Source organism: Monodon monoceros, unplaced genomic scaffold, assembly GCF_005190385.1.
Source record: "Monodon monoceros isolate NGI ecotype Baffin Bay Population unplaced genomic scaffold, NGI_Narwhal_1 Super_Scaffold_19, whole genome shotgun sequence".
NCBI classification, from domain to species: domain Eukaryota; kingdom Metazoa; phylum Chordata; class Mammalia; order Artiodactyla; family Monodontidae; genus Monodon; species Monodon monoceros.
Window position 1 is genome coordinate 621,663 of NW_021703775.1, and position 27,876 is coordinate 649,538.

The 27,876-nt window shown below is 49.1% G+C and overlaps 1 protein-coding gene across 3 annotated transcripts in view; it reads right to left on the reverse strand.

Annotated features, from left to right (window-relative positions):
* LIMS1 (LIM zinc finger domain containing 1) overlaps positions 1 to 27,876 on the reverse strand; it is a 92,661-nt gene that overhangs the window by 62,642 nt on the left and 2,143 nt on the right. Inside the window, exon 1 of one of the 3 annotated variants that reach the window (XM_029232665.1) lies at positions 19,059 to 19,536. The exons of 1 other annotated variant lie outside the window; for it this stretch is intronic. In XM_029232665.1, coding sequence (XP_029088498.1) covers positions 19,059 to 19,075 — 17 coding nt within the window. In that variant the 5' untranslated portion in view covers positions 19,076 to 19,536. Of the gene's footprint in view, positions 1 to 47; positions 2,351 to 19,058; positions 19,537 to 27,876 lie in introns of those variants that run through there. One more of the 3 variants, XM_029232666.1, reaches the window with a different exon arrangement.

Genomic DNA, 27,876 nt, shown 5'->3' on the forward strand with positions numbered 1-27,876 from the left:
TTCTCCCCTGCACACGCATGGCCACACCTCTGCAAAGAGGTCCTTACCTGCTGCCTCCAGACTCAGGACTGGGGGACCCCTCTCTGTGCGTCGGCCCTTACTCGCTTCATTTATCAGGGCTCCAGAAGCTGGGTTCCCATCACAGCGAGCTATCTTTAAAGCTTCTGTTTCCTACACTGCATAGAACTTCCTCATCTCAGCTCAGTGTCTGTTGCCCCGAACTATATTTAAGCTGATGAAGCCACATCGAGGGTTCTTCCTGCACGCAGTCGAGCCATGTGACAGTGTTACACGATAACCCCGCAGCCCTGAAGCAAGACAACACCCCCAATGTCACAACTCACATCCTGTTGGCTTGTTTTACATACTTTACTAAGTCAAGAAGTTCATCCACAAACTTACTGAAAGCACTTGTAATATGCAGGAAAATATTGAGGAAAATAAATAATAACTGGTCAGCACGCAAGGAGCTGAAGCCCTTTGGGTCTTGACGGCACCTTCACATGTGAACTGACCGAGCATCTCTGAAGCCTCCTCTGGCACATCAGGTCAAGCAGCTGGTCTTTATTCATCTTTCCAGTGACGTGGCCCAACCCAGAGCCGGGCGGCCACCCTCTGTCAGGCCGAGTGGTGGAAACAGCTCCTTCTGTCCTGGCTGACTCACAGCCAGGGCCGCCTCGTGCCAAGTTTCCACGGAAGAATAAAGGGGTCTTTGCTAGAGATGCAGGAAGAACTCGGGAGCCACTAGGTCAACCTTTCTGCAAGAACACGGCTTCCCCACCCGGATTCACCGAGAACACAAGGCCGGTCCTTAACCGCCTCCTTTACTACAGAGCAGATTCCTGGGTTACAGGCCCTGAAGCTAATCTTTGAAAACAAGAAAACAACCCATGGCCTCTGCTTGTCCTCCAGCATGGCAGGCCCCTTGCAGGGCATCTGACCTCAGGGGGTCTGGCGCCTAGTAGGCAAGCCAGGGCAGAGAAAGCTCTGAGATTCGGGGCTCAGCCCTGAGCTTCACCCTGACCCTCAGGAGTGGTGGGGATTTCTCACACGATACACGCACAGTAAACTTCCAGCCAGGATCTTCCTCTGGGGTCTTCCCTGGTGGCGCAGTGGTTAAGAATCCGCCTGCCAATGCAGGGGACACGGTTTCGAGCCCTGGTCTGGGAAGATCCCATGCACCGCAACCAAGAGTAGCTCCCACTCGCTGCAACTACAGAAAGCCCATGAGCAGCAACGAAGACCCAACGCAGCCAAAAATAAAATATAAAATAAATAAATAAATAAATCTGGGAAAAAAAAAAAAAGGGAGAATCTTCCTCTGGCCTTGATTTTTACTCCCTTTCAGGAAGCGGGCAGTGCAGGCCGGTCTGTGGGGAGAAACAGGCCCTCGTCCCCAATTCCTGCCCCAGACACAAACCCTGGGAAGCAGCCACGATCTCTCTCAGGAGGAGAACAGAACGGAAGTCTCAGGAGCTGCAGCCCCGGGATGTGGAATTCTCCCTAAGAATGTAGCTTATGCCACTGCAGTTAACACCCAAGAGGGGAACGCTCACATCTTGGCACCATTCGTGACTGATCACGGGCACCGCAAAGGACACCCACAGGGTGTGTGGGCAGGGTGTCCAGACGGCCACCTGGAGCCCCTCCTCCCTTCCAGATGGTTCTCTAAGGGCAGCCCAGTCGTTCTCCAACTCTCTGCCGTCAGGAGACACCTCTTATTAAGGTTCCAGTCACCTTTTAAAAGACAAAACCAGGAGGCCGTTCTCAATCTTTCCCTCATGTTTGACTTTATAAACAAGGCTCCCCAGCAAGTCCCAACTCAATTCCCTCAGCCTCCAGACGGCCCCGCCCGCATCAGGGTCACCCATCACTGTCTCCTGCAGGACCCCTTCCGCTCCCGCCTTTAGGAGAGAGAAGCCCCCATCCTGGCTCCACTATCTCCCCGTGACCCCCATCCTCACAGCTCCACTACCTCCTCTGCGCCAGCAACGCCAACCAGACCCCCCCAACTTCACGGTCAGGCACCGAACTGTCTGCGGGCTATGGGACATCCTCACCAGCACCTCAAAGCCCAGAGGATTAAATGAAACTGCCTGCGCCAGCACCTGCACCCTCCGGGTGAGCCTCCTGTGGCCCGGCCATGCGCTCCAGCCACTAGCCGGTGAGCTCCCGGCCACCCGTGCCTTCCTGTCCTCAGTCCCCCTCTTCTGCTCAGTCTGGCTCCTGAGCAGTTTTCCCATTTCTTCTCTCCTACCTCACCGTTGTTGGACCCCTGGTGCCTGCCTGGCCTGCGGTTCCCGGGTGCCCGGCCGGTGCCTGTGATCAACCCCCAGAGACCCGGCCAGCAGGGACTCCCCAGGAAGCGGGTCCCTAACCAACGGGCTCCGCTCAGCACGGAAGCTCACCTGCAGCCCCCGGCCCACCCCGCCCCCATCCTCTTCTCTGGACACTCCCGCCACTCAGGCAGTGCAGCCCGGCAGCTGCACACGCGCGCGCACACACAGTGCGCTCACACGCACACAGTGCACTCACACGCACGCGCGCACAGACACACACAGGCACACGGTGCAGGGGGCTGCAGCGCACACTGGCCTCTCGGCCAGGAAGACCCTCCCCACGTGCCCTCACCGACATCCCTGCACACGGCGGGGGCACCGGGTTCGCAGGACCCCGACCCTCGCGCTTCTGCTGCACGGCTTCCTCTCCTGCGCTCCGGGGAGCTGGACTCCCGCCCGTCCAGGCCCCGGGCCCATGCCTGGCACACACTGGGCACCTGGCAAAGTTCAACGAAACCGAGCCTGTACGAGGGGTGGCAGTTTGAACCTCTTGGATGAGGACGGTGGTGCAGGTGGAAGTTCCAGACTCCTTACGGCCCCCAGGGAGAAGCGTCAGAAGACAGCCGCGGAGGTCAGAGCACAGCCGCCACGTGAAAGCCTGGTTCTCAAGAACAGGACGCCTCTCAGAGCGGGGACGGGGCTGTCACCCTGGAGCTGGACAGGGGCTGCAGCGCACAGCGGTGCCTGGTACACCCGCAGGCGGACAGCAAGCAGGGAGGCCCACAGCCGAGGCCCAGCATCCTCCACCAGGTGGAGCTTCCGCTCCGTGTCACCCCTGCCTTAGGCTGCGCGCCTGGTAATGGGACCCGTCTTCCCCACCCATCCGCGGCCAAGCTTGTGTTTTCCTTGGCAGGCCTCACACAGACAGAAAGCAGTCAGGTTAAATGCCTTCCACGGGGTACCCCCTGAGTGCACATGGATCTGGTTTATATAACACGTTCCATGTCCTTGCATGTCTTTCCCTCTCTGCCTTTTAAAAACTCTGGAGTAATTTCACCCAACTTGTTTTACTCAATCTATCAAGTGCTACTGAATCTCTCCATCTTTAAATACTCTTCTTAATCCTGACTATGAAACAGATTTATAACCCCCCAAATTTGTCATATTCATCCCTATATATAAGCTTTCCCTGAGGTCTCTGCTCTATTTCACTGGAAAAAATATTAGTTTACTTTACCAGCCATCTCTCATTTAAGAACAAACAAACAAAACAAAACAAAACAAAAACCCTTCCAATAGATTGTAATCAATGTCTTAAAGGCTTTGAGCTTCTAAATAGGATAAAAAAGAAATTAATACCACTTATGAGAGTAAAGATTAAAGTAAAATCCCAAGCAAACTTTGTGCTTCACTCAATTTACAAATCTCAGGGCATTCCCAGAAAACTTAGTGTTAATTAAAACTGTGTAAAAGTACTCTGTGATCATATCTAAGATAAAAGTATGTGCTATGCTCAGAGAATTATAAAAGCGTTTTTCCCCTTTTTGTTTTAACTTGAACCACAGTCCTGTGGATGCAAACTTTGTGATATCCAGCATCGCTGACGTTATCCTGCATCCCTGGCCCCATCCAGCATCCCTGAACCCATCTAGCATCCCTGAACCCATCCAGCATCCCTGATCCCATCCAGCAACCCCGATCCCATCCAGCAACCCCGATCCCATCCAGCATCCCTGGCGCCATCCAGCAACCCTGGCCCCATCCAGCATCCCCGATCCCATCCAGCAACCCTGGCCCCATCCAGCAACCCCGATCCCATCCAGCAACCCTGGCCCTAGCCAACTCCATATCTACATGCCCCAAACCATCAAGGTAACAAAAAATGCCCACAAGTTCCCAGCGGCTCCTTAGGGAACAGCTCTAGCCCCACTGAGAACTACTGACCCGGAGGATTTCTGAGGCCATCAAGCTACCTAATGGCAAAAGCGCTGACTGAGTATCTGAGGGACCCTCTGTTGCAGGCCTCCCCTCCACCCCAAGCCCCCTGCTCTGCCTGCCCCTCCCCCACCGAGTGCAGACAAACGTCACACTGGCCTCGGTTCAGTCCCTCTGTCCCCTGAGGTAGGTGTCCTGTTAGTGTTACCCTGCAATTTCTCCTGTCCTTTTGGCACCTTTTTGGGGCTACGTTTGGCTACAGACTCAAGAATATTGTATCCCACGTTATCCAAGCAGCCCCCCTTACTCTCCGGAAAGACTAAACAACCCTGGTGACTCAGATTCTGACTTCTCGTCAGTCATTACAGATCAAAACATACAATTCTTTAGAGGAAAGAGGGCCTAAGAGGAAAAGGGAGCACAGAAGGGCGCAGCTGCACTGCCCCACCCACAGGTCAGCGTCCTGTCCAGACCCTCAGCCCCACGACGGCAGGACCATGAGGCCACGGCGGAACAAAGGCCCCGACAAACTCCCCGGAGGGAAGGGGAGAGCTGAGGACATCGGGATGGCTACAAGGCTGGGAACGGAGAGGGAGCCATGCTGGGTGGGCGTGAGTGGGGAGCCAGGCCTGGCCGCACAGGCATCGGGCCAAGCTTGCTGCCTCCTGTTGCCCCTGTCTGAAGAAAGGTTAGTTCCCGTTTTTATCCTATGTTTGCAAATGTATAAAAAAAAAAGGGAGGCGTGGGTGTGGTTGGGGGAGGGGTGAGGAGGCCAAGCACAGAGGATCTGGGGGCAATAAAAACGCTCTGCATGCAGAGACCATAACGGTGGATGCATGTCATTACACATTTCTCAAAAGCCACAGAATGTACCACGCCAAGAGTGAACCCTAACGTAAACTAGGGACCATGATCTATCAAGGTAGGTTCATCAATTATAATAAATGCACCATCGGGGGGGATGCTGATAATGGGGGAGGCTGGGCGGGGGGGCAGGGGGTGTATGGGAAATCTCTGCACCTGCCCCTCAACTTTGCTGTGACCCTAAAACTACACTAAAAAATAAAGTCTTCAAGAAAAATTAGCAAGGCTGTAAAAACTGAATGATACTCAAGTAGTCCCCAACTCAAGCATCAAAAATTTGAAGCCAATTCTGTTTACAATTTTGCCATTTCCACAGGAGCCATATCATAAATTTCATTAATAAAATCATGACCAACCCACAAAAGCTTGCTCAAGTCCAAACTGTAGCTGAAAAGGGAGACGGCATAGCAGCGATCCAGGGATGATCACCTCGGACAAATTACGTCACACTCCTCGTCTGTAAAACAGGTATGGGAATACCCGCCATGGGAATTTCATGTGGTGTTCAAGTTCAAGTGAGAAAGTTACACCCGACAGTCATGAGTGACAACCCCCCCGAACCCAATCTGGGGCCGAGTGACAGGCAGAGGGGAGTCCAGGGTTCAGCAGCCTGGACCACGGGTACAGGGTCTGTGTGGAAGGGGGGTCCTGGGCAGTGGGAGAGGGGCCAGAGGGAGAAGAGCCCCCAGCCAGGGCGCCTGTCGACACAGAGGAGAGGCGTCTGCTAAGTACAGGTCGTGGTGAGCAGGGAGCGCCTTACACAGCCCATCACTGCCAAGTGCACGTATGCAAGAGCAACACCAAAAGGTTTCCAGAGCTTCAATCATCATTCTCCTGTGAAAAGTCTCTCCCTGATGTTATCTAGCTTTCTATGGCCCCTAGAGAAAGTTCATCCACTTAAAAATGGAAATTCAACCACAAAATTCATGTATTCTCTACCCTTAGGAAAAAGATATTCAAAGCCTTGGAAAATATCCAGACCTAATCCAAAGCAAAGTCCACAACGAGAGCAGACTTTCAGCCTAATTCCCTGACACACGAAAACTGCACTCCCAAATGGATTTCCACTGTATTTGGATTCAGGCATCTTTTAAACCAGGAGCATGGAGACTGAATAAAGACTTTAAAGCATGATAAAAAAAAAAAAGCCAAATTTGAGTTCAAACCCAGATCAGCCATCTACTACCTGGGAGAAAGGTCTTTAACTTCACTGAGCTCCTCAAAAACCTCCGGGAGCCTCACCATCACTGCTGGCTTTGATGGTGGGGGTGGGGGGGGTCTCTCCTCTGCCCCTTCGTATCTTTGCTCAGAGGTCATGGCGGTGAAACCTTCCCCGACCTCCCACCCCAGACCTTCCTCTAACTTACGTCTCTACCCATCACTTATCACCATCTAATGCGTCTCATTTGTTTGGTTATGATCTCTCCCCACAACAAAGACATAAGCCCCCTGAGTACGGGGAGTTTCATCTGCTCTACTTCCTGCTGTATCCCCAGAGACTGGGACACATCTGGCCCAGAGTGAGGTTTCAGACATATTTAACTGACTACGTGAATTCAAGTGAATTAATTCACCCCTCCGCTGAGAATCATACACCGTGTGATCAAGCAGAATTTTATTCCAGAGATGTAAGGATGGTTCAATACCAGGAAATCAAGCAATGTGATACAGCACATTAACAAAATGAAGAATAAATATCATATGACCATCTCAATAGACGCAGGGAAAGCCTTTGAGAAAATTCAGCATCTATTCATGAAGGCTGTACATGACAATCCCGTAGCTAACATCATAAAAATAAAAATGTTTTGCACACTGGCCGGCACACAGTAAGTACTCAACTATTGTTAGTTTCCTTTCAGTTCCCAGGTCAAGATAATTGGCCAACAGCTGCTGATCACTCCAAGTGGGAAACTCTAACAGCGCGGTCAAAGATCACTCTACCCAGTGAAACAAACAGGAAAAGCAGAGGGGCCTATCACAGTGCTACTCAGTGTAGCTGCGACCGTGAGATTTTCTTTCCCACCTACAATGAGATCAGCGCAGAAGTTGAGAACAGGTGTAAAGTTACTAATTTGACAGAGAAATTTTACATCTTCTGAATCTAAAAAGAAAAAAATTGAGATTTGTACTCATATGATTTTTTTTCACTTCATTTTTCTAGTAACCCATTTTTATTGTCTTTTACAGAAGCATTGGTCCACAATGGACCGGAATTTTTTTTTTTTTTTTAAAGAAAAGCCTCACCCTTCACTACAGTCTGGAAAGCACTGGTCACGCACACCTGCCGGGGCCCAGGGAGCCACAGAGAACCAGCAAAGCTCGCTCGCACTGCATGTGCGAAACTGCAGATCGGGCCGGGCTCTAGGCCAAGAGACGATGGACGAGGGGTGGGCGGAGACGTAGGCTCGGCCAGGAGCTGCCTCTGGGGTCCAGGCCGGTTCCAGAACATAGAATTCCCTAAGACAATGTTTCTCAGATTCTCCTATGACTGCAGTGGCAAAGGAATCAGAGGCCCGGGGGGAGGGGATGACAAAGGAGCGCGAGGGGCCTTGGGGCTGATGGGCTGCACGGAACCACCCTGTTGGCAGAGATGACGTCACGAGGAAAAACTGACAGTGTGAAGCTCAGTACGCAGCTTACGTGCGCCAGTTACACCCCAGTACAGGGAAATTCCTGGAAGGCGAAGGAGAGACATAAGGCACAGAAGATGGATGTGAAGTCAGGTCAGGATGAACAGGCTGCGGTTCCTCAAGTCCTCCGTCCCCAGCAGCTCTGACGGGCCACGTGCAGCACTTCCAGTGCGCAGACATGAGCTGCAGTGCACTCACTGCTCGTGTGTCTGTGTCTCATCACGGTTTTGCACCCGCTGCACTAAATTCACACTGTCCGGGAGAACGTCACCCGTTACCCACCTTTTCTAACAGGTAAGGGTCAGTGGTCCTTAACCTACAGGCAGGCTGTTGGTCGGATCTGGCCGAGCTCCCGAAGGACACACGACTCCGAGGGAGACCTTCCCCATCGGCCACTTGCAGGACTGTCTCTGGGCTGCCTGCCCCTCCACCCCCGGAGCAGCTCCTCCAAATGAGGACTTGAGCCCACGCCTCTCTGTGTGTACCTTCTTATCATACAGGATTATGTGCTAAATGCGCAAAGCTAAAGAGCGAGAGCCTTCCAAGAAAGAGCAGATGAAATGTTTGAGGTTCACTGTCTAAAACAGTGGTCACTCTCTTTTACCACCGGCTGGGAGCGTTTCCGGAACGTCACGTGAGGCTGCTTCGGTCCCTCCTGAACGCGACCCCAGAGGAAGGTATCACAGCATCTCCGTGGGACTGCACTGCCCACCTGGCATCAGTCATGTGGGGATGAGCGACTACAGCCGTCCGTGTCTATTTTCGGGGGTATCCACACTGTTTGCAAACAGCTCCAAGACAACATCCAGAATAGTGGAACAGGGATGAAACGTGGCTCAAGACACTTCTCAGTTACCATCCGCCCCTATGGGACCCACAGAAGTCCTGCTACTTCCACACAAGACGCAATGTGGTCGAGGGCCTAGACCCATAAACTACATAATAATTCACCCCAGCCTTACAAGACCTCTCTCTTCCTGCAGATAACCTCCAAAGACTATCTAAAAAGACCACCTTGGGCTTCCCTGGTGGCGCAGTGGTTGAGAGTCCACTTGCCGATGCAGGAGACACGGGTTCGTGCCCCGGTCCAGGAAGATCCCACATGCCGCGGAGCGGCTGGGCCCGTGAACCATGGCCGATGAGCCTGCGCGTCTGGAGCCTGTGCTCCGCAGAGGCCACTGTGGGAGAGGCCGGCGTACTGCAAAAAAAAAAAAAAAAAAAAAAAGAAATGCCAGAACAACAGAGGCATTGAGCATTATAAAAACATGAGCAAGCTCTGCTGGGCTGTTAGAACGGAGCCTACAATCCAAGGGAGGGAAGGGTAAACACTTGTACATCTGTGATTACCTGCCAGTAGACATCAGGGACGCTGCAGCAAGAATGCCCACAATGACCTTCCTCTCGCTCCTGAACCTGCAATGTCTCAGGTGTCTAACACTCCAAGGTCATTTCTCTTTGCTGGAAAGTGTTAACATCTAATGGTCCAAGGTCATCTCTCTTTGCTGGAAAGTGTTAATAGAGCAGTAGGATCTTGTATTTTACGTCTTTATTTCATTAGACATTCAGCCCTTTGTTTTTCGTGCGTCATAAAGATGCTGTGTTTACTGGAAGAACTAAATCAATTCTTTCTCAAACACACACACAAAGTTGGGTACCTTGACATCGAAAATCTCATGAAGCATTTTACATTTCAAACTTTGAAACTTTAACTTACAGAAACTGCCTATTCTCTAATTTTGATTAAAGAGGGTAATATATATGAATCTGACACTATGTCCAACGTGTTATAAAAAGGTCAGTTCATGAGTCCCGTGTTAAAACTGTTAAGTCCTTGCAATCAACGAAAAAAACATGGTCCCAAGAAGAAAGGCACAGGTTCACCTTGTAATCTGTTTCTAAATAACTCATTTTTAAAAATAAATTTATTTATTTATTTATATTATATTTTGGGGTCTTTGTTGCAGTGCATGGGCTTCTCATTGCTGTGGTTTCACTTGTTGCGGAGCATGGGCTCTGGGCGCATGGGCTTCAGTAGCTGCAGCACACGGGCTCAGTAGTTGTGGCTCGTGGGCTCTAGAGCACAGGCTCAGTAGTTGTGGTGCACGGGCTTAGTTGCTCCCGGACCAGGGCTCGAACCCTTGTCCCCTGCATTGGCAGGTGGATTCTTAACCACTGCGCCACCAGGGAAGTCCCAACAACTCATTTTTAAAAAGACTCAAGTTTTTAACACTTTGGCTATTCCTCAAAAAGTTAAACACAGAATAACCATATAATCCAGCAATTCCACTCCTAAGTATATAGTCAAAAGAATTCAAAGCAGGGACTCAAACAGACACTTGCACACCCATGTTCACAGCAGCATTACTCACAAAAGCCAAAAAGTGGAAGCAACCCACGTGTCCAAAACAGGTAAACGGATAAGCAAAATGTGATCCATACATACAATGGAATGTAGTTCACTATAAAAGGAAGGAAATCCTGACACCTGCTACGACGTGACAAGCCTGGAGGACATTGTGCTCAGTGACATAAGCCAGACACTAAAAGACAGATCCTGTGGGACTCCACTTACACGAGTTCCCCAGAGTCATCAGATTCGTACAGACAGAAAGTAGGACAGAGCTCCCAGCGGCCAGAGGCAGGGGCACAGGAGTTAGCGTTTAACAGGGACAGGGTTTGTTTGGGATGACAAAGAGTTCTGGGGGGCTTCCCTGGTGGCACAGCGGTTGAGAGTCCACCTGCCGATGCAGGGGACGTGGGTTCGTGCCCCCGTCCGGGAAGATCCCACATGCCGCGGAGCGGCTGGGCCCATGAGCCATGGCCGCTGAGCCTGTGCTTCCAGAGCCTGTGCTCTGCAACGGGAGAGACCACAAAGTGAGAGGCCTGCGTACCGCAAAAAAAAAAAAAGTTCTGGAAATAGTGGTAATGGCTGCACACGTTTGGGGGTTTTTTTAGTTGTAGTATAGTTGACATATAACATTATTTTCGATTCAGGTTTACAATATAACGGTTTGACATTCGTCTACACTAAGAATTGACCTCCACAATAAAACTAGTTACCATCCATCACCATACAAAGTTACAAAATTTTCTTTCTTGTGATGAGGACTTTCAAGATCGACTCTCTTAGCAGCGTTCAAATACACAGAACACCATTATTAACTATAGTCACCATGCTGTGCATGACATCCCCCAGACTTACGTATTTCCTAAGTGCAAGTCTGTACCTTTTGACCCCCCTTCACCCATTTTGCCCAACCCCCCCCCCCCCTTCTGGCAATGACCAATCTGTTCTCTGTATCCGTGAGTTTCGTTTTGTTTGATGATTTTTTTTTGTTTTTTTTAGATTCCACATAAGTGACATCATTTGTCTTTCTGTGTGACTTATTTCACTTAGCATGACACCCTCCAGATCCATCCCTGTTGCTGCAAATGACATTATTTCATTCTTTTTTATGGCTGAGTAAAATTCCACTGCATACATACCACATCTTCTTTATCCATTCATCCGTCAATGGACACTTAGGTTGTTGGTGCCCTTTCTTCTCAGCTTAAAGAAGTCCCTTTAACATTTCCTACAAGCTCTTTCCTACTTCCTAAAGAAGTCCCTTTAACATTTCCTACAAGGTCATGACACCATCTAGATCCATCCTTGTTGCTGCAAATGACATTATTTCATTCTTTTTTATGGCTGAGTAATATTCCACCACATTCACACCACAACTTCTTTATCCATTCATCTGTCGATGGAGACTTAGGTTGTTGGTGCCCTTTTTTCTCAGCTTAAAGAAGTCCCTTTAACATTTCCTACAAGGTCAGTGTAGTGCTGATGAACTCCTTCAGCTCTTGCATCTGGAAAACTCTTTATCTCTCCCACAAATCCAAATGATAACCGAGCTGAGTAAAGAATTCTTGGTTGGAAGGTCTTTCCTTTCATCACTTCAAATACGTCAAGCCACTCCCTTCTGGCCTGTAAGGTTTCTGCTGAAAAAATCTGACGAACTTAACAGTTCTGAACTGTACACTTAAAAATGGTTAAATGGTAAATTTTACATTATGTATGTTTTAGCACCATAAAGAAAAAACAAAAGCAATTAGAAATGAGAAATAAACTGGGGAAAAAAAGGAGTCCAGTTTTCAAAGCGTTTTCACCTCCACCATTTCATTCTTCTTCTTCTCATTTTACAAATGAAAAACTGAGGTGCAAACACCAAATCAGGGCAAAGCACGGATCAGCTCCCCAGCCAGCAGGCTCTGCAGCCCGGTGCTTGCCCCCTCTCAGGACAGCCTTCTCAATCTTCTTACTCCCCCTCTCTCCACCAACCTTCAGCTGAACAATTTAATGATCACCCGGGGGTAAAAGCATTATTCATAAGACTAAGAGAAAAACCTGTGACCATCTGAAAAAGTAGGTATTTTACAGAGGATCGGCACATACAACACCTTGTGTGTCCAGCACCCATTTCCACATCTGGATACTTTAGGATGCTTTCAGCTGCAAGGAACAAAAACACCCAAGGTCAAACTGGTGTAAACGATGAGAAATTTATCACACATAATTGGGAGATCGGGGTTGGGAGAGACCCAGGCCCAGGACAGATCAGAAGCTCACAAATCCAGGTTCCTTCCATCCTCAGTTCTGACAGCTTCGTGCCAGATTTGTCTCAAGGCTGGTCCCTTCATGGTCGTAGGATGGCTGCCGGGGGGGAACGAGGACTACCATTTCATCATCTTAAGATTCATTACTACCAGTATTACAAAGGGCACTGAAAAAACAAAAACCCTGCGTTTTGTTATTAAGAGAAACACAGGGAATGGATGCTGCTAGGCAAGCAACAATGCCCACTCTGCAGTGTCTCAAACTTTTATAGGTCCATGAATCCCCCAAGGATCTCATTCAGCGGGTCACAGGTGATGCTGAGGTTGCTGCCCCCCCTCCCCCAGCACCTGACAGCCTCATCCTGTATCTGTCAGGCTGGCTGCCGGGGGGGGGGGGCTTGGGAGCTCACCACACAGCTCTCTCTCAGCTGTACAAAACACTCAATGGTGACAAATCAACCATAAACTCCAGCCCTAACACAGACACTGCGGCCGCCTGGAGTGAAAGACATCAACACCATATCAACCCAGCACCCCCTGGAGTCTGTGGCTTGGAAACATTTCTTAGTGAGAACTGTTCCTTCGAATACTGTTTACTGTATGAACTAGTCCCTCCCAAGGTTCAGGCTGCTGAAGGGCCCCCCACCTGCTCTGGCATCCTGCTGCACCTCTACTCGGTCCCAGGCTGCAGACTTTGCTCTCCTGTCTCTCTGGATCTCTCTCTTTAACATACAGGAAAATCCTTCAAAAGGATTTTCAGTCTCAGCTGTGTCTACAGACCCCCACTGGGCACCTGGTGCTCAGATTAACAGCACCTGAATCACCTTTGTTTTTAAAAGGATGGACCACAACCAGGCAGAAAACATTTGTTTTCCCTGATCCACCCCTGTTTCTAGTAATGACGCCTCAGTTCTCCTTCTGTGAGACCGAGTGAGGAAGCCCTGCTCCCCCGGGTGGACACCCACCCACTGAGGCCAGGCCGACCCGCTGCTCCCGACACCGGGATCCTGAGCCCAATGACACAGAGGGTAAAAAAGCCGGAAAGGACTCATCCCAAGAAAGGCAATCTGAAGACAGGGTGACTAATACCCCGGTTCTTTCCGAGACACGAATAATCAGTTTTCCTCTTATCTACAATTTCACAGCCTTTCCAATAACCCCTTTCTTGACTTAGGTTAGCCAGAGCTGCTTTCTGTTGCCTGTAACCGAAGGAGCCCAGTGGACAGACAGAATGACTACGGAGAACCACGCACTTCCCTGCACAGCAGGACGGGTCACTCAGCTTCAGAGACGACCCAGAGCCCTTCACCTGACAAGGGGACGGGGTCCATCAGCACATGTACTCTGTGCCCCTTTGCAAACATGGAGCGATTCCTTCTGTATTTTATGGCCAACAAAGAGGGCACTTCAGACATCAACGAACGGTACTTTCCCAAAGGAAAGCCCCAAACTGGAAGGGTCCACACTGCACGGCTGACACGGCTGTAAACAAGGCACAAGTCCTGCCACAAGGGCTCACCTCACACACTCTAGAAACAGAACTATCTTCCTCAAACGTGCAAAGGAAAATGACCAGAGAAAGAAACAAGCCACAGAAAAAGATACCCGGGTTCCCGAGGCCAGAGACGCACCATTCCCAAGAACCATAACAAGAAGAACGCACCAGGAGCTGTGAATTCATGGTCAGTGGACATAACGGGCGTTGATCACATCCCAACTCACCGCACGAGGCCAGTGCTACCTTGACACCCAAAACCAGACACAAAATGAGAAAACTATAGAACACAGCGATTATGAACTCAGACTCAAAAATCCTCAAAAAAAAAAAACACCCCAAAACAAAAAAAAGAAAACTTAAGGAAACCTAAAAAATAAAACACTGCAAACATCTAAAAAGGATTTTACACCGTGATCAAGTGGAATTTACCCTAGGAATGCAAGTTTGGTTTAATATCCAAAAATCAATCAATGTAATATACCATATTTACAGCCTAAAGGACAAAAACCAAAATCCCCGATTCTCTCAACAGGCGTAGAAAAAGGATTTCAGCAGCCTTTCATGATAAAAAACACTCCAAAAACTAGGAATAAAAGAGATAAACTTAATGGTCAAAAGATGAATGCTTTCTCCAAAAGATCAGAAACAAGACAAGGAAGCCACTTCTAGTCATCCTTGTACTGGTGGGTCTACGCATACGATGGATTATTACTGAGCCTTAAAAAGGAAAGAAATTCTGACACAGGCTACAAAATGGATGAACCTTGAGGACACTGTGCCGAGTGAAATAAGCCAGACACAAAGGGACAAATCCTGTGTGATATCCACTGAGACAGAAAGTAGATGGTGGGGCAGGGGCTGGGGGAGGGGACGGGGAGCTGGCGTTTAGTGGGGACAGAGGTTCAGTTTTACAAGGTGAAAGCTCTGGAGGCGGATGGTGGGGACGGTTGCACATTATGACTGTATTTAATACCACTGAATGGTGCTCTCAAAGCTGGTTAATCTTACACTCCAGGTGGATAGTGTCAGAATTGAATTAAAATGTAGGACAAACTGTAGTATAGATAATGCTGCCAGAATCTTTTCACATCAAATTCTCTTCACATTTACAATTACTTTCTTGGGTTTGATTTACAGAAGTGGGTATTCTGGATTACAAGTTATAAACCATTTCAGACTTGATACATACTGCCAGATTATTTTCCTAACAAATCTTACAAATATACCCTCATGCCAGCGATATAAGATAATTATGTTTTTAATAAGCTCTGCTAATATTGTAGGCAACTGATAACGTCTATTTTATTTCTTTGATGAATCACTAATCACGCTGGAACACTTTCTGTACTTTTGTACATTAATTATATTTCCTCTTTTGTTTCTATTTTGTTATAGTATCTCTGTTCATGTTCTTTTCCCTACACATGTACTAGGGTTTTCATATTCTGATCAACGCATAATACTAATATTTTCTATGTTGCTTTTGTTGCAAGTGTTTTTCCCAGTCTGTTTTTTGTTTTTAATTTTCAGAAATTTAATTTATTCTTATTCAAATGTCTTTCCTTTTGTAATTTGTTCCTAAAACTTCTGAATTTAAAAAGTACTTCTCATTCTAGGACTTTCCTGGTTAGAGTCCACCTGCTGGAGCTTCCCTGGTGGAGCAGTGGTTAAGAGTCCGCCTGCCAATGCAGGAGACACAGGTTCGAGCCCTGGTCCGGGAAGATCCCACATGCCGTGGAGCAACTAAGCCCGTGCGCCACAACTACTGAGCCTACGCTCTAGAGCCCGCATGCCACAACTACTGAAGCCCGCACACCTAGAGCCCATGCTCCACAACAAGAGAAGCCACTGCAATGAGAAGCCCGCGCACCGCAATGAAGAGCAGACCCCGCTCTCCTCAATTAGAAAAAAGCCCACGCGTAGCAACGAAGACCCAAGGCAGCCAAAAATAAATTAATTTTAAAAAATTAAAAAGTACTTCTCATTCTGAAAAAGTTAATAAACATTTCTATTTTATTTTAGCATTCATCTGGCTGAATTTTATAAGTAACTATTAAATATTATCCATCAGGAATTTCTTCTGATGTAATATAAGGCTATAAAGCTATAAACTGGTTTTCCCCCCCTAACTGCTAACAAATGATCTCACCATTTGTGGGACACTAATTGAATAATTTGCCTATTTCCCCCTGAAAAACTTGTTATCACAGAGCCTGTGTGATGACCTATGATGTGTAAACAGCCAACACGGCTCATGTCCCCCCCTCACACCACATTCTTCCCTGCAGTAACCAGCTGTTATTCTTGCCCCTTTATTCCTCCAAAGAAAGAAACGTCGGGATAATTCTATCAATTTTACCAGAAGATGCCCACCTGGAATTCTGATTAATGGTATTGAAGCTATATATTAATATGGCAAACTGAAGAAGTTCACAAGAAAAAATGTTCATGTGTGATCCAGAAGATTTCACCCATGCACCTGGAAGCCTCACTGGGGCAGAACAGCATCTTCCCATGTCCGAGAACTGTTCCTGCACTAATCCCGAGGGAGAGAAGAAATACTGAAATACTGCACAGAATTACTGAAATTACATGGAGTTGAAATGAGCCTTCAAATCTATTTTAATGCTTACTGAGGGCATCTTTATTAGCATTTACTCACGTGTTATTATACGGCAACATTTAAAGAGCTCTACCTCACTAAGCCAAACCCCATACACACCAAATAAAACATATGACACCACTACTTATTTATTTGACAAGCACGTACTGAGTGCCTCCTGTGTGCTCTGCATCGTCACTTGGGCGTGGGATACACAGGTATCCCAGAAAGTATGAGCAGCTTTTTGTGGGACGATGTCGCATTCTTACAACTTCAGCCCTTTAATCAAAATTTATCTAACAAATCCAACCTCAAATTTCGACTTTCATCCCATTTGTCTAGCTAATCTCTAGCAATGCTTCCTCCTGGGAGGCATGATTAACCAAGACTGCACAAAACAAAGCTTCATTTCTAAAAAGTTCCCAAGCCCTGTATCCTTGGCTTTCCCATCACCCACTTAATCTGTCTGCTGCAGCCTTCACGTTCCAGAAACTATCACCACAACTTCCTTCATAGAAAGCATCTAAATGACCAAACGTATTATCAGAAAGCGATGTGGGAGTTTCTTTATAAAAATCAAAAGGGCTCAAGCTGGGAAAACGCTTCTTTTTAAGTCTGGTCTCACGGTCCTCAAATGACCTTTGTGGGAAAAAACAGACCTCTAAAATTTTGAGGAATTGCTGGGACTTTTTTGTCTTTTGTCAGATTCAATAGACAGCTATATAATAAAATTAAGCACCACTTTCTAAACTTCACCGATGTCCTTTGTCATCACCAGTAACACTAGAGAGGGGAAAGCACCTGACAAAGGCTGGAAAGCCCAGGTCTAACATAGGGAAGCAACAATCACGTAGCTTACATAGCATAAGTACCCACGCTAACACGTTCTGTTAAAAGCATGGGGAAACTGCCTTAAACAGACAACTGCAGATGCCTCCTGCTTTGTGCAAACCTGGCAAATGCCCAAGAGACAAAAAGTGCTCTCACGTCCTGATGCGAGTAAGCCAGCATTAAAAAAACCACCATTAAATTATCTCAGACATTAGCTTGGCACCCACTTCAAAGTTACATCATTGTGATTCTGGTCTGTCTTATAACACAGACAACCTAGCGTCCTTTACATATATCTTAAAAATTTTTTAAACATATTTTTCTCATCCTCCTCAATCATGTAAATATACTCAATCACCTGAAACCAGCTAAGTGCTAACAGAACTTTCCAGATTCTAGTAGGAGCTTCAGCTCCTACTACCTTAAACTCATTTTTTAAAAAAATTTATTTATTTTTGGCTGCGTTGGGTCTTCGTTGCTGCGCGCGGGCTTTCTCTAGTTGCGGCGAGCGGGAGCTACTCTTTGTTGCAATGCGCGGCCTTTTCAGTGCAGTGGCTTCTCTTGTTGTGGAGCACGGGCTCTAGGCGCGCAGGCTTCAGTAGTTGTGGCACGGGGGTCAGTAGCTGTGGCTCACAGGCTCTAGAGCTCAGACTCAGTTGTTGTGGTGCACGGGCTTAGTTGCTCTGCGACATGTGGGATCTTCCCGGACCAGGACTTGAACCCGTGTCCCCTGCATTGGCAGGCGGACTCCTAACCACTGCGCCATCAGGGAAGTCCCTTAGGCTCATTTTTGAAAACAGAAAACTAGTCTCAGCCATGTTCCCTGTAAAGCCAAGGATCCCTGGCTTTTACAAAAACATCACTACCCACACTCCAAAAACGAAGGCTGCTCGTTTGGTGGATGAATTACTCCACCTCAAGATTCTAATGAAGACTACGCTCTCATCCCTGACACATGCCTCACGGTGACAAAATCTACACTGTGCTCCACAGAAAGAACAGTTCTGACAGCAATCCGTTAGGACCCAAGGGAACTGGGGTATTCTAATGTGGGCAATGACCTTAAACTCTGATGTTCTGGACACCATTTCACCACACACTCTCCGAATTTGAAAATTTGAAAGTAGTGAACGAATATTTCTTTTGTTGTAAGATTTCCCATTAGAATAGCAGAAAGAGGCATTCAGCTCAAGCCCGAGGAGTCAGGCTCAATCTTAACCTGTATTCAAGCCTCTGAAGAATAAATCCAAGCTGGAAGCAAGGCATAAGCCAGACGCCAGAGGTCCCTTCTTTAATTATGTGCTCATTACTGATTAGCAGGGGTCGTTTTTACGTTTCTGCATCTGCCTCTGTGAGCCCAGGACTGACGGCACGACTGCCCTTGAGGGCGTCCAGGCACTCGAGGCCGTGGCTGGTGATCCCCCCATCACGTTCCAAGGATTCGAGAGAGGCGTCCTCGACTGACGTCACCACGTCCCGCCCCACCCCAGCTGTCCTCCGGTGGAGACGGCAGGACGCCGGCAATTCCCACAGAAGCCCCGCCCGCAGTGCCACCGCCTGGACGGGGACCTGGCCGGGGTCAACCTCCTGGGCAGGCTGGGGGGCTCATGAGCTCCTGGAGGAGCCCCGCCCCCACCGAGGGAGGGCGCACAGCTCAGAGCACGGGTCTCGGCCCCAACCGAGCCCTCGTGGAATGGGAGCACCACAACCACGTGCTCAACCACGTGCTCGTCCGCGTGCAGGGCTCCCGTCCAGCACGAGGCTCAGGGCGTGAGTGTGGGGCAGCAGCAGACGCGGAGGGGCCTGGACCGAGTCACCTGACAGCGTGCATCATCCGTCACCTGGTTCCACCGGGTTACCAAGTAGTCACGGAGGAAGAGGAAGCTTCCCTTCTCAGAAGTGCGGCAGCTAAGACAGGAAATGCCTTCAACTGCAGCATCACGACGTCCGCCGAACCCGAAGGAGTTAACCATCTAGGTGGGAAGTCCGCAAAACGCGGCCCCCAGGCCTGTGAGCTCAGAGTGGTCACGTGTTCACCCGTGTTCAGGAAACCTCCTCTCCTCCCTCTTTCCGGACAACCAGCAAGGAGGGTGCGTGACGTGCGGGGCCCCGTTTGTCTGGATGTGTCACACGTGGAAACTGGTCTAACTCCGTGACCAGCACTATTCCCTTCACTCCGCACCCGAGGCAGAGGCAAGCCGGGCCACCCCCAGCGGGTAAACGCGAAGCTGGGGTCTGAGCACAGGCTCTTTCCCATGGTAACATCTGATCGCACAGCTCTTTTCATCCCGGTAACGTGGAGCTGGCAGGGGTACGGGAGCGCCAACGGGCCGGTGCTCCAGCTGGAAAAACCAACATCCCTGGAATCAAGTCACCAGAATTCAAGCTCCAGCTCCTTCCTGGGTCAGCTTCCTACCCTGAGCGCATCTTTCAAATTCCCAAATCTCCGATTCTTCATGCGAAAGCAAGGATGTTCATATTTATTCTTATTGGTCATTCACCTACTTACTGAGCATCTAAGAGGCGCCAGGCATTGTCGCTAGATCCTGGGACACGGGCTGAACGGAGAGAAACCACCTCTGAAGGGAGTGGGGTGTAGGGTGGAGCTCTGGGGAATCACCCCTCACAAGTGAGGTGGCAGGTTTTATACCATTAGGGTCATGGTGCACGGGGCCAGCAGGGGAGCTGGGGAGGAAGGAGGGGGAACAACAGGGCTGGACTGCCAAGGCAGCATGGAAAAGATGACTCCAGAAACGAGCCCAGAGGACGGAACACCTCACAAGGCACAAAACGCTGGGAAACAGGGTATGTAAAAACCTGAAGACACAAAAGAAAAAGGTGTGTCCTAACTTCAAACAGTTCTCAGAACACATTTCTCCTAGGGAACTGGGGGAAGGAGGGGGCGGATGAATCACAAATGGGGCTGGAAAGGTAGGGACTGGGGGACGAGGCAAAAGGTTTCATAAACCCCAAAGCTCTGCACACACAGACGAAGTTCAGGACAATCGTTACTAAGGCCCAAGTCATCACCAACGGTCAACATTCCCGTGACGTGAGGCTAGCGCACACACAGCCCGGACAAGCTCAGACACAGGCTCCAAGACCCGTCCTGAGCTCTACTCCAGAGGCACCGAGGGGCTTCACACCCTTTCCATGCAAAATTTCAAATCCAAACAACTGCAGTTCTCAGCCAGACAGTCTGCATCTGGAGAAGCCAGCCTGTGTTTCTAACAGAAGCTTAGAGGCAGCTGAGATCTGCAGGGTCCTTATAAAGACCTTTCAGTCCCCCACTTCTGGAGATGTAAGAGTCCAACACCAAAAACACTGTGCCGCTTCCCTCTAACCTCCAGAGTCTTTGATGAAAACCTATTGTCTTTCCAATTTCTTCCCATAAACAAATGGTGTCAGTTTGCTCTGGCTGCTTTCAAGGTTGGTTTTTGTTGTTGTTGCTTTAATAGTTATCTCTTTATTTATTTGGCTACACCGGGTCTTAGTTGCAGAACGCGAGATCTTTAGCTGTGGCATGTGAACTCTTAGTTGTGGCATATGGGATCTAGTTCCCTGACCACGGATTGAACTCAGGTCCCCTGCACTGGGAGCGCAGACTCTTAGCCACTGGACCACCAGGGAAGTCCCTTTCAAGGTTTTGGTTTTTTTTTAATGTCTTTAGTTTTTAGGAGCTTAATTATGATAAGTCTTGGCCTGAATTTTCTTGGGTTTATCCTATTTGTGGCGTGTGCAGCCTCTTGAATCTGTAGGTTTACATTTCTTGCCAACTTGGGGAAATCTTTAGCCATTATTTCCTCTGGGCCTTTTCCACCCCACGCGCTTCCTCCTCTGCTTTCAGAATTCCAAGGTCCCACAGGTCCCCAAGGCTTTGCTCTGTTCCCCAGTCTATCTTCTCTGCCGTGAGTGCGGGTGAGGTCACAGTTGTTTCTGGGTGTTTGGTTGAAGTCGAGCATTTACCGTTTAAACATTTTTCTTCTTGTTAGACTGTCTTTCCTGGTCCCACAGAGAACAGTCTTCGTTGTGACATGTTTTTGGTCTGTACCTGCTGGCATTTCTAGACGGCCAGAGTCTGGGATAAAATGGGGATATGAGTGTAAAAAGAAAACCCAGACAACTCATCACCCCATTGTTCATCAGGCCCCATGGTCCCTGCCAGCTTGCCTTCTTCTCTCCACATTGCAGAACTTTTTTTTTTGGCCGCGTCATGCAGCTTGTGGGATCTTAGTTCCCCGACCAGGGATCAAACCCAGGCCCACGGCATTGAAAGCACCGAGTCTTAACCACTGGACTGCCAGGAAATTCCCCACACTTCACAGTCTTACGCTTGTTTTATACATAATGTCCAGCGTTTATTGTGCTTAGTGGGAGGAATAGGAAAATGTCCACCTGATCCATACTTCCCAGGTTCTTAACAGTTTGAATGCTGGGAAAAAATCTAAAGGTTAATACTTTGCGACATGTGAAAATTCTATGAAATTCAGATTTCAGTGTCTGTAGTTAAAAGGTCACTGGAAAGCAGCTGTGCCCATTTACTTACATGCTGTCTACAGCAGCTTTCACGCTACAACAGCACAGCTGAGCCGAGGTGACAGTATCTACCACGTGGCCCTTTAGAGAAAAGGTCTGATGGAGGGCCCTGACCATCCACAGCTGCCAACATCATCACCTCCTGACGGGAGGACCCACCGCCTTCCCTCACGCAGTCACGGGTGTGGGAGCCCACTCAGGCTTCTGGGCCGCAGCTTCCAAGAAGACGTGCAGGTCGAGGCCACGTTCACACCAACACTAAGACGGCAACTGCCTCTCACTCTCCTCTCACGGGTCACTGTGCAGTCTTCCAGAAGCTACGTGACGTGAAGTATTACAAAAGAATGAAAGCCAGCTGTCTTCCATTAAGACATTGACGAGATCTGCCCAAAAAGTATTTTTAAAGCCACTCTTCTCTATACGTCTAAAGTATTTTAAAGCCACTCCACTCTTCACTATTTTGTTTCTTTGGAAAATAATCACAAAATATTTATGTTAACATACAAAAGGTTGATTAAATTTCAAATACAGCAAATATCAAGAAGCTCTTCAGGGTCCTCAATAATTTTTAAGAGTGGAAAGTGGTCCTGAGACCAAGAAGTTTGAGAACTGCTTCTTTAGATCCAACAATCAATTTATACACTTTATAGGGAACAAATAAGTTAAACTGTGCCCAGAGGATGCGACCTGCCAAATCCAGACTGTAGGAAATTCTTCAAGACAAGGAACCCGTTTCTTCAACAAAAAAAATCCCAAGAACAGGAAGGGGGAAAAAAAAGATGGAAGGGGTACCTATATGTTAAAAGAAACTGAAAGACTTATCAAGCTCTCAAAAGGTATGAACCTTATTTAGATCCCAATTCAGAAAAAACTATAAAGTGAATGTTTGAGATAAAACAAAAATTGAACACTAACTGGGTAGTTGATGATATACAGGAAATAGTACTAATCTTTTTCAGGTGGGATAATGATGTTGTAGTTATGTTTAAAAATCTTTTCTAGAAGAGTCCTTACCATCTTAGGATACCTATTAAAATCTCTAGGGACTTCCCTGGCGGTCCAGTGGTTAAGAATCCTTGCTTCTACTGCTGGGGGTGCGGGTTTGATCCCCGGTCGGGGAACTAAGATCCCACATGCTGCGAGGCCAAAAAAATAAAATAAAATAAATAAAATCTCTAGGATACGACACAGGGCAGAGCAGAGGGACAGGACTGGGCCTCGGTCACAGGTGAGGTCATGCCAGGCAGTGAGGACTAAAGCTAAGGTAGGACATGGGGACACATTATTCTACTTTTTGTGTTTATGTCTGAACTCTCCATTAAAAAAAGTTTAGGGGCTTCCCTGGTGGTCCAGTGGTTAAGACTCCTCGCTGCCACTGCAGAGGGCACTGGTTCGATCCCTGGTCCGGGAACTAAGATCCCGCATGCTGCCCAGCGCAGCCAAAAAACTGAAAAATTTTTTAAAATTAAAAATAAAACAAGTTTAAAAGTACAGACTTCATGACATTCTTCCCCAGAAGCAGGGGATGAGGCTGGCCCATCTGCACTGGCAGGACCCCCGTGCGGGGAGGTCTGCAGCCCACGTTTCGGGAGCAGCTCTACCCGGTTCCTGACTCTCCCCCATGACGTGCCAAGTAAACCGGGCTCCCGGTTGAAGGCTGGCATGTCCCTACCTCCTGAGGGGCTCAAGAGACACTGCCTGGGGCCCATGTCTTACATTAATGACAGCAAAGCTATAATAACTGGTGACAAATGATCAGTTCCTCCTTTAATTTCGCAAAGACTTTTTTAACTTCTCCTCTGGTACCTGGACACAAATAACCCCCATACAAGACAGACAACGAGCTCCACACTGCATCGTGACTACACACACCCCGGCTGACAGCCCCGGACAGTGCGCAGGACAGACCTGCACTGAACTGGAACATCGGTCCCCAGATTTGTCAAGGTCGCCACCACGTGCGCGGCACAGCCAGGAGCTCAAAATGAAAACAAACACACACACATGTACACACACACACACAAAGACACCAAATTTAAGTGAAGAACGTGATCTCACCTGATACATTCTCTGCTGGGGCTCCAGAGTGAGATTGGGACCCTCCAAGTTCAGAAAGAAGGACCGTCCGGCAGTGAGATGATGTAGCTCCCTCGCGGCTGCCATGCTCGGGGAGCAACTATTAACCACACAAAGAGGACACCTTGAAAGCGAGGAGAAGTGGGAGCCACAGCCTCGCCTGAACGGGAGGGGCCACGGGGAAGAGACCTGGGGAGGGGCCACGGGGAGGGGGCACAGCTCAGCATCAACCTCGGCTCATCTCACCCTGTCCCTGTGACGCGGGGACTTCCCAACCTCCTGTGCTGTTTCCTCATCTGTAAAATGGGCATAAAAATCCTGCCTCAAAGTGCAGCCGTGTCAGATTTGTGAAACAGATGTTTAACTCCTTTAAAGTACTTGTGTCATCGTAGGTCATTAATAAAAGATGGTTATTACTAAGAAAGTTTCCAAAAGAGCAGCCTAGCCATGAAATGAAATAATCTAAACAGGGATGACATCATTTGAACTTCTTCCCAGTGGTCCGTGGATGCTGGGTCTCTGCCTGCAGAGTTAAGTTAAACCACATGTGAAGGCCATCTCGTCTTACCCCAAGTTCTGTGAGTTTATTCAAGCACTGTCACAGACACTCAGAAGAGCTGGCTCTGGACTCTTCAATTCACTAATGAATGAAGGAATAAAAGGAGAAATAAAGCTCATTTAAATCCCGTTTGTTTCTTTCTTGGACGTCTAACAAACATGATGCAGATGTTCCTTTACTTTCAGAGCCTACAATTTGGCAGAAAAGATTAGATATCTATACGAGTAACTATAACATAAAACAGAAGTTGATAACTACCCGAAAAGAAGCCAAAGTGCTTTGGGAGGAAAGACACAAGCTCTGAGCCCTGAGCCCCCAGCACACAACCTCAGTCCACATTGCAGGAACTCAGTATCCAGGGGCCAGAGGCAATCCTGCCCCGACTGCAGACAAGACACAGGAGAGGAAGGTTTTCCAGCCCAAGAGAGCCGCGTGGACAGAGGCCCTGTGATGGGAGAGCACCGGATGTTTTCAGAACCAAGGGGCCTGTGACAGGCCGGAAGGCGACAAACAGCCTGAACTCCAGGCGCGGCAGTTTGGCCCTTATTTGACAGGCAATCGGGAGTCTTCTCAACATTCTGAAAAGAGGGGGGACATGACCAACATGATGCTTTAGGCGAATCTGGAACCGACATGAATGACAACAAACTGAAAGATTCTCATGAGCTGGGACCACGTCCCACTCGCCTGGGAATCTCTGCAGCCACACCCACCTGGCACCTGAGAACCACATGCCGCATCCACCACGTCGAGAAGGAGAAGGACCCACCAAGGCCCAGTTCCACCACCAGCTGTGCCCACACGCTCCCCCAGGCGGGCCCTGTGCTGCCTGGCAACGCGCCCGGCCTCAGGAGTCGAAACAGACACACGACACGAGGACTCCCACTCTCCCCGTGAGAATTACCTCATGGCCTGTCTGTGCGGATGGTCAGACTTGTTCCCTAACAGGTGCACCAGCAGAGGAGCCCGCCAGCAGGAAGGCCTCTCGGGCTGGCCCTGTGGGGACAGCGCACGGGGTGGAGAGGAGACCCAGGCCTCCGGGGACGAAGAACCACCGTCACTAGCACGAGGGCCTCAGAACCCCAAGTCCCCAAGGATGCGCTTCACAAAAGGAATCCACTTCAAAGAGGATGACATCCATGACCTTTGTGATACACTAGCTCTGCGGCAACATCTGATACTTCATCCAGACGTTTCCAGAATTACCATGTTCATGGGGCTCAGATACATCAGACAAGGTCTCACCTGGGCGTCTGCAGCCTATGGGGATGTCCCAGGGTCAGGACCGCAGGTAAAACTGGGGAAATCCCAGTGAGATCGAGGGACTGCATGACCGTCGATACTGTGGCTTGGATCGCGCACCACCATTTTGCAAAATGCTATCAATGGGGAAACGGGGTAAAGGATACACTGGATCTTTCTGAATTCTTTCTTACTGCTGCATGGGGCCCTATGTGACCTCAGGTGAGCTACGTCGCTCCTGCGCGTCCCAGCCCAAGCTCACCCTCCACCCTCCGCGCCCCTCCCCTCCCATGGGATGCACTGGCCACGGCCAGCTGTGTCTGCACCTTCCAACCCGCACACAGAATGTCACTGTGGACTCATCAAGGCAAAAAGTATGCTCCGACGTGAAAAGGATGCAGGAACGTGACCCCCTCTCCCGTGAGCTCCTGCATGCAAACGTCTGATGAGGTGAAACGAGAGATGAGCGGTCGTCGCACAAGGGGTAAAACCACAGCTGCTGGAGGGTCCACGGAACGTGGCAATGGGCACCCCAGCTCTCGCTTCTCTAGTATCTTAAAATTAAAGTTTTTGGAAGACAACCTGGCCACGGGTCAGCGTGTAATGTAGATGACATTTCTGTAGGCAGGAAACCACAGCTTAAGGCACAATTAACGAGAAATGTAAAATCGACCAGCAGTTTGAGATGCTTTTCCTTCTATTTAAGGGCAGCCCTAGTTGAGAACGTGACCTACGCTGAGGTTTATTTACATGATCTTCTGAGGAACAGACACAAGATTACTGAAAACAGAGGCTCCTGGGGTAAAGCTCTGTGCTTCCATCACCGGCCTGGATCTGCCTTCCCCACTGCAGGCCCCCGGACGCTGAGGAGGGCAGGAAGGTCCCCTCGGGGAGGAAAGGGAAGGCCACGCACTGCACCCACACCCAGCAGGAGAAAGAGCGTCCAGGAGTGGTTCAGGGTCACCCCAAAGGCAAGGGGGGCAATGAACAGTCAAGACAGCGGTCCTGACAGCCCTAGGCCTGCAGGGCACACGGAAACCAGAACCGAGGCACCTTTCCCGCTACCAAGTCTTCATCAGTTTCCTTAAACTAAGTGCTCGATCTCCTCAGCGCACAAACAGGCAGAGCACTGAAGACCTACGAAGACCCTCGCTGCCAGGACACCACCCTCTTCATAACACGCTGGCATCGTGCCCGGAAAAATCCTTCAGGGCAAAAGCTGCTTTTCCCCTAGTGGTTCTTCAAGTCCCACTAAAACCCCCTCCAACTAGAAAGCACTCAGTACAACAAGCATGTGCCACACGTTTCTAGGAAAACTCTTTGTGGATTTCCCTTTTTAAATCCTCCAAATACCTGCGTGGCCCTCACGATTTCAGGTTATGTTAACAGTGGTTCTCAAAGCGTGGCCTCGAAACCCCGGAGGTCCCCAGACCTTCTCAAGAAGCCGGGGATGAAAAGCGTTTTCATAATAATGCTCAGAAGCTCCGGGAAGACGCTGGGCCCTCCGCGCGGTGGAGGCATTTTACTGATGGTGCAAAGGCAGCCGTGGGCCCAATGCCAGCCCCCAGCACCAATCAAGGCAGGGGCAGCGGTGATGGGACCCAGCGCCTCAGCCCCAGGCACCTGCAGGGAAAGAACACCCCTTTCCCTTCTCGGTGTCCCCGATGAAAGCGGTGTTGCCCCAGCCACTCTGGGAAAGTCCACGCTCCTGAGAAAGCTAAACAAGGAATCACCATGCACCCGGCCACTGCTCTCTTGCACAATTATTCCAGAGAAAGGGACGCTTATGGTGACACCAAAAACCTGTCCACAAACGTCCATATGTCCTTATTATTAATAGCCAAAACCGGAAACAGCCCAAATGTCCTTCATTTGTTCCTCATTTGACAGTTAAGCCGTCCTATATACACCCACCCTGAGGAGAAACTACAATACACACAACAGCCTGGACGAGTCTCCAGGGAATTAAGCTGACTTGTTTAAAACGCAATCCCAAAAGGTTAAGAACGGTATGATTCCACTCATACAGTATTTCTGAAATAACAAAATTTTAGAGATGCTGAATGGATGCGTGGTTTAAACCGCAGGCATTGGAGAACACGGAGGAAAATGGCATAGGAGGGACCCTTGGGGTGAGGGCACTAACTGTCCTCTATCTGGACCTCGGTGGATACACACACCCACACTCGTGATAAAATTACACAACACACACACGACTACAG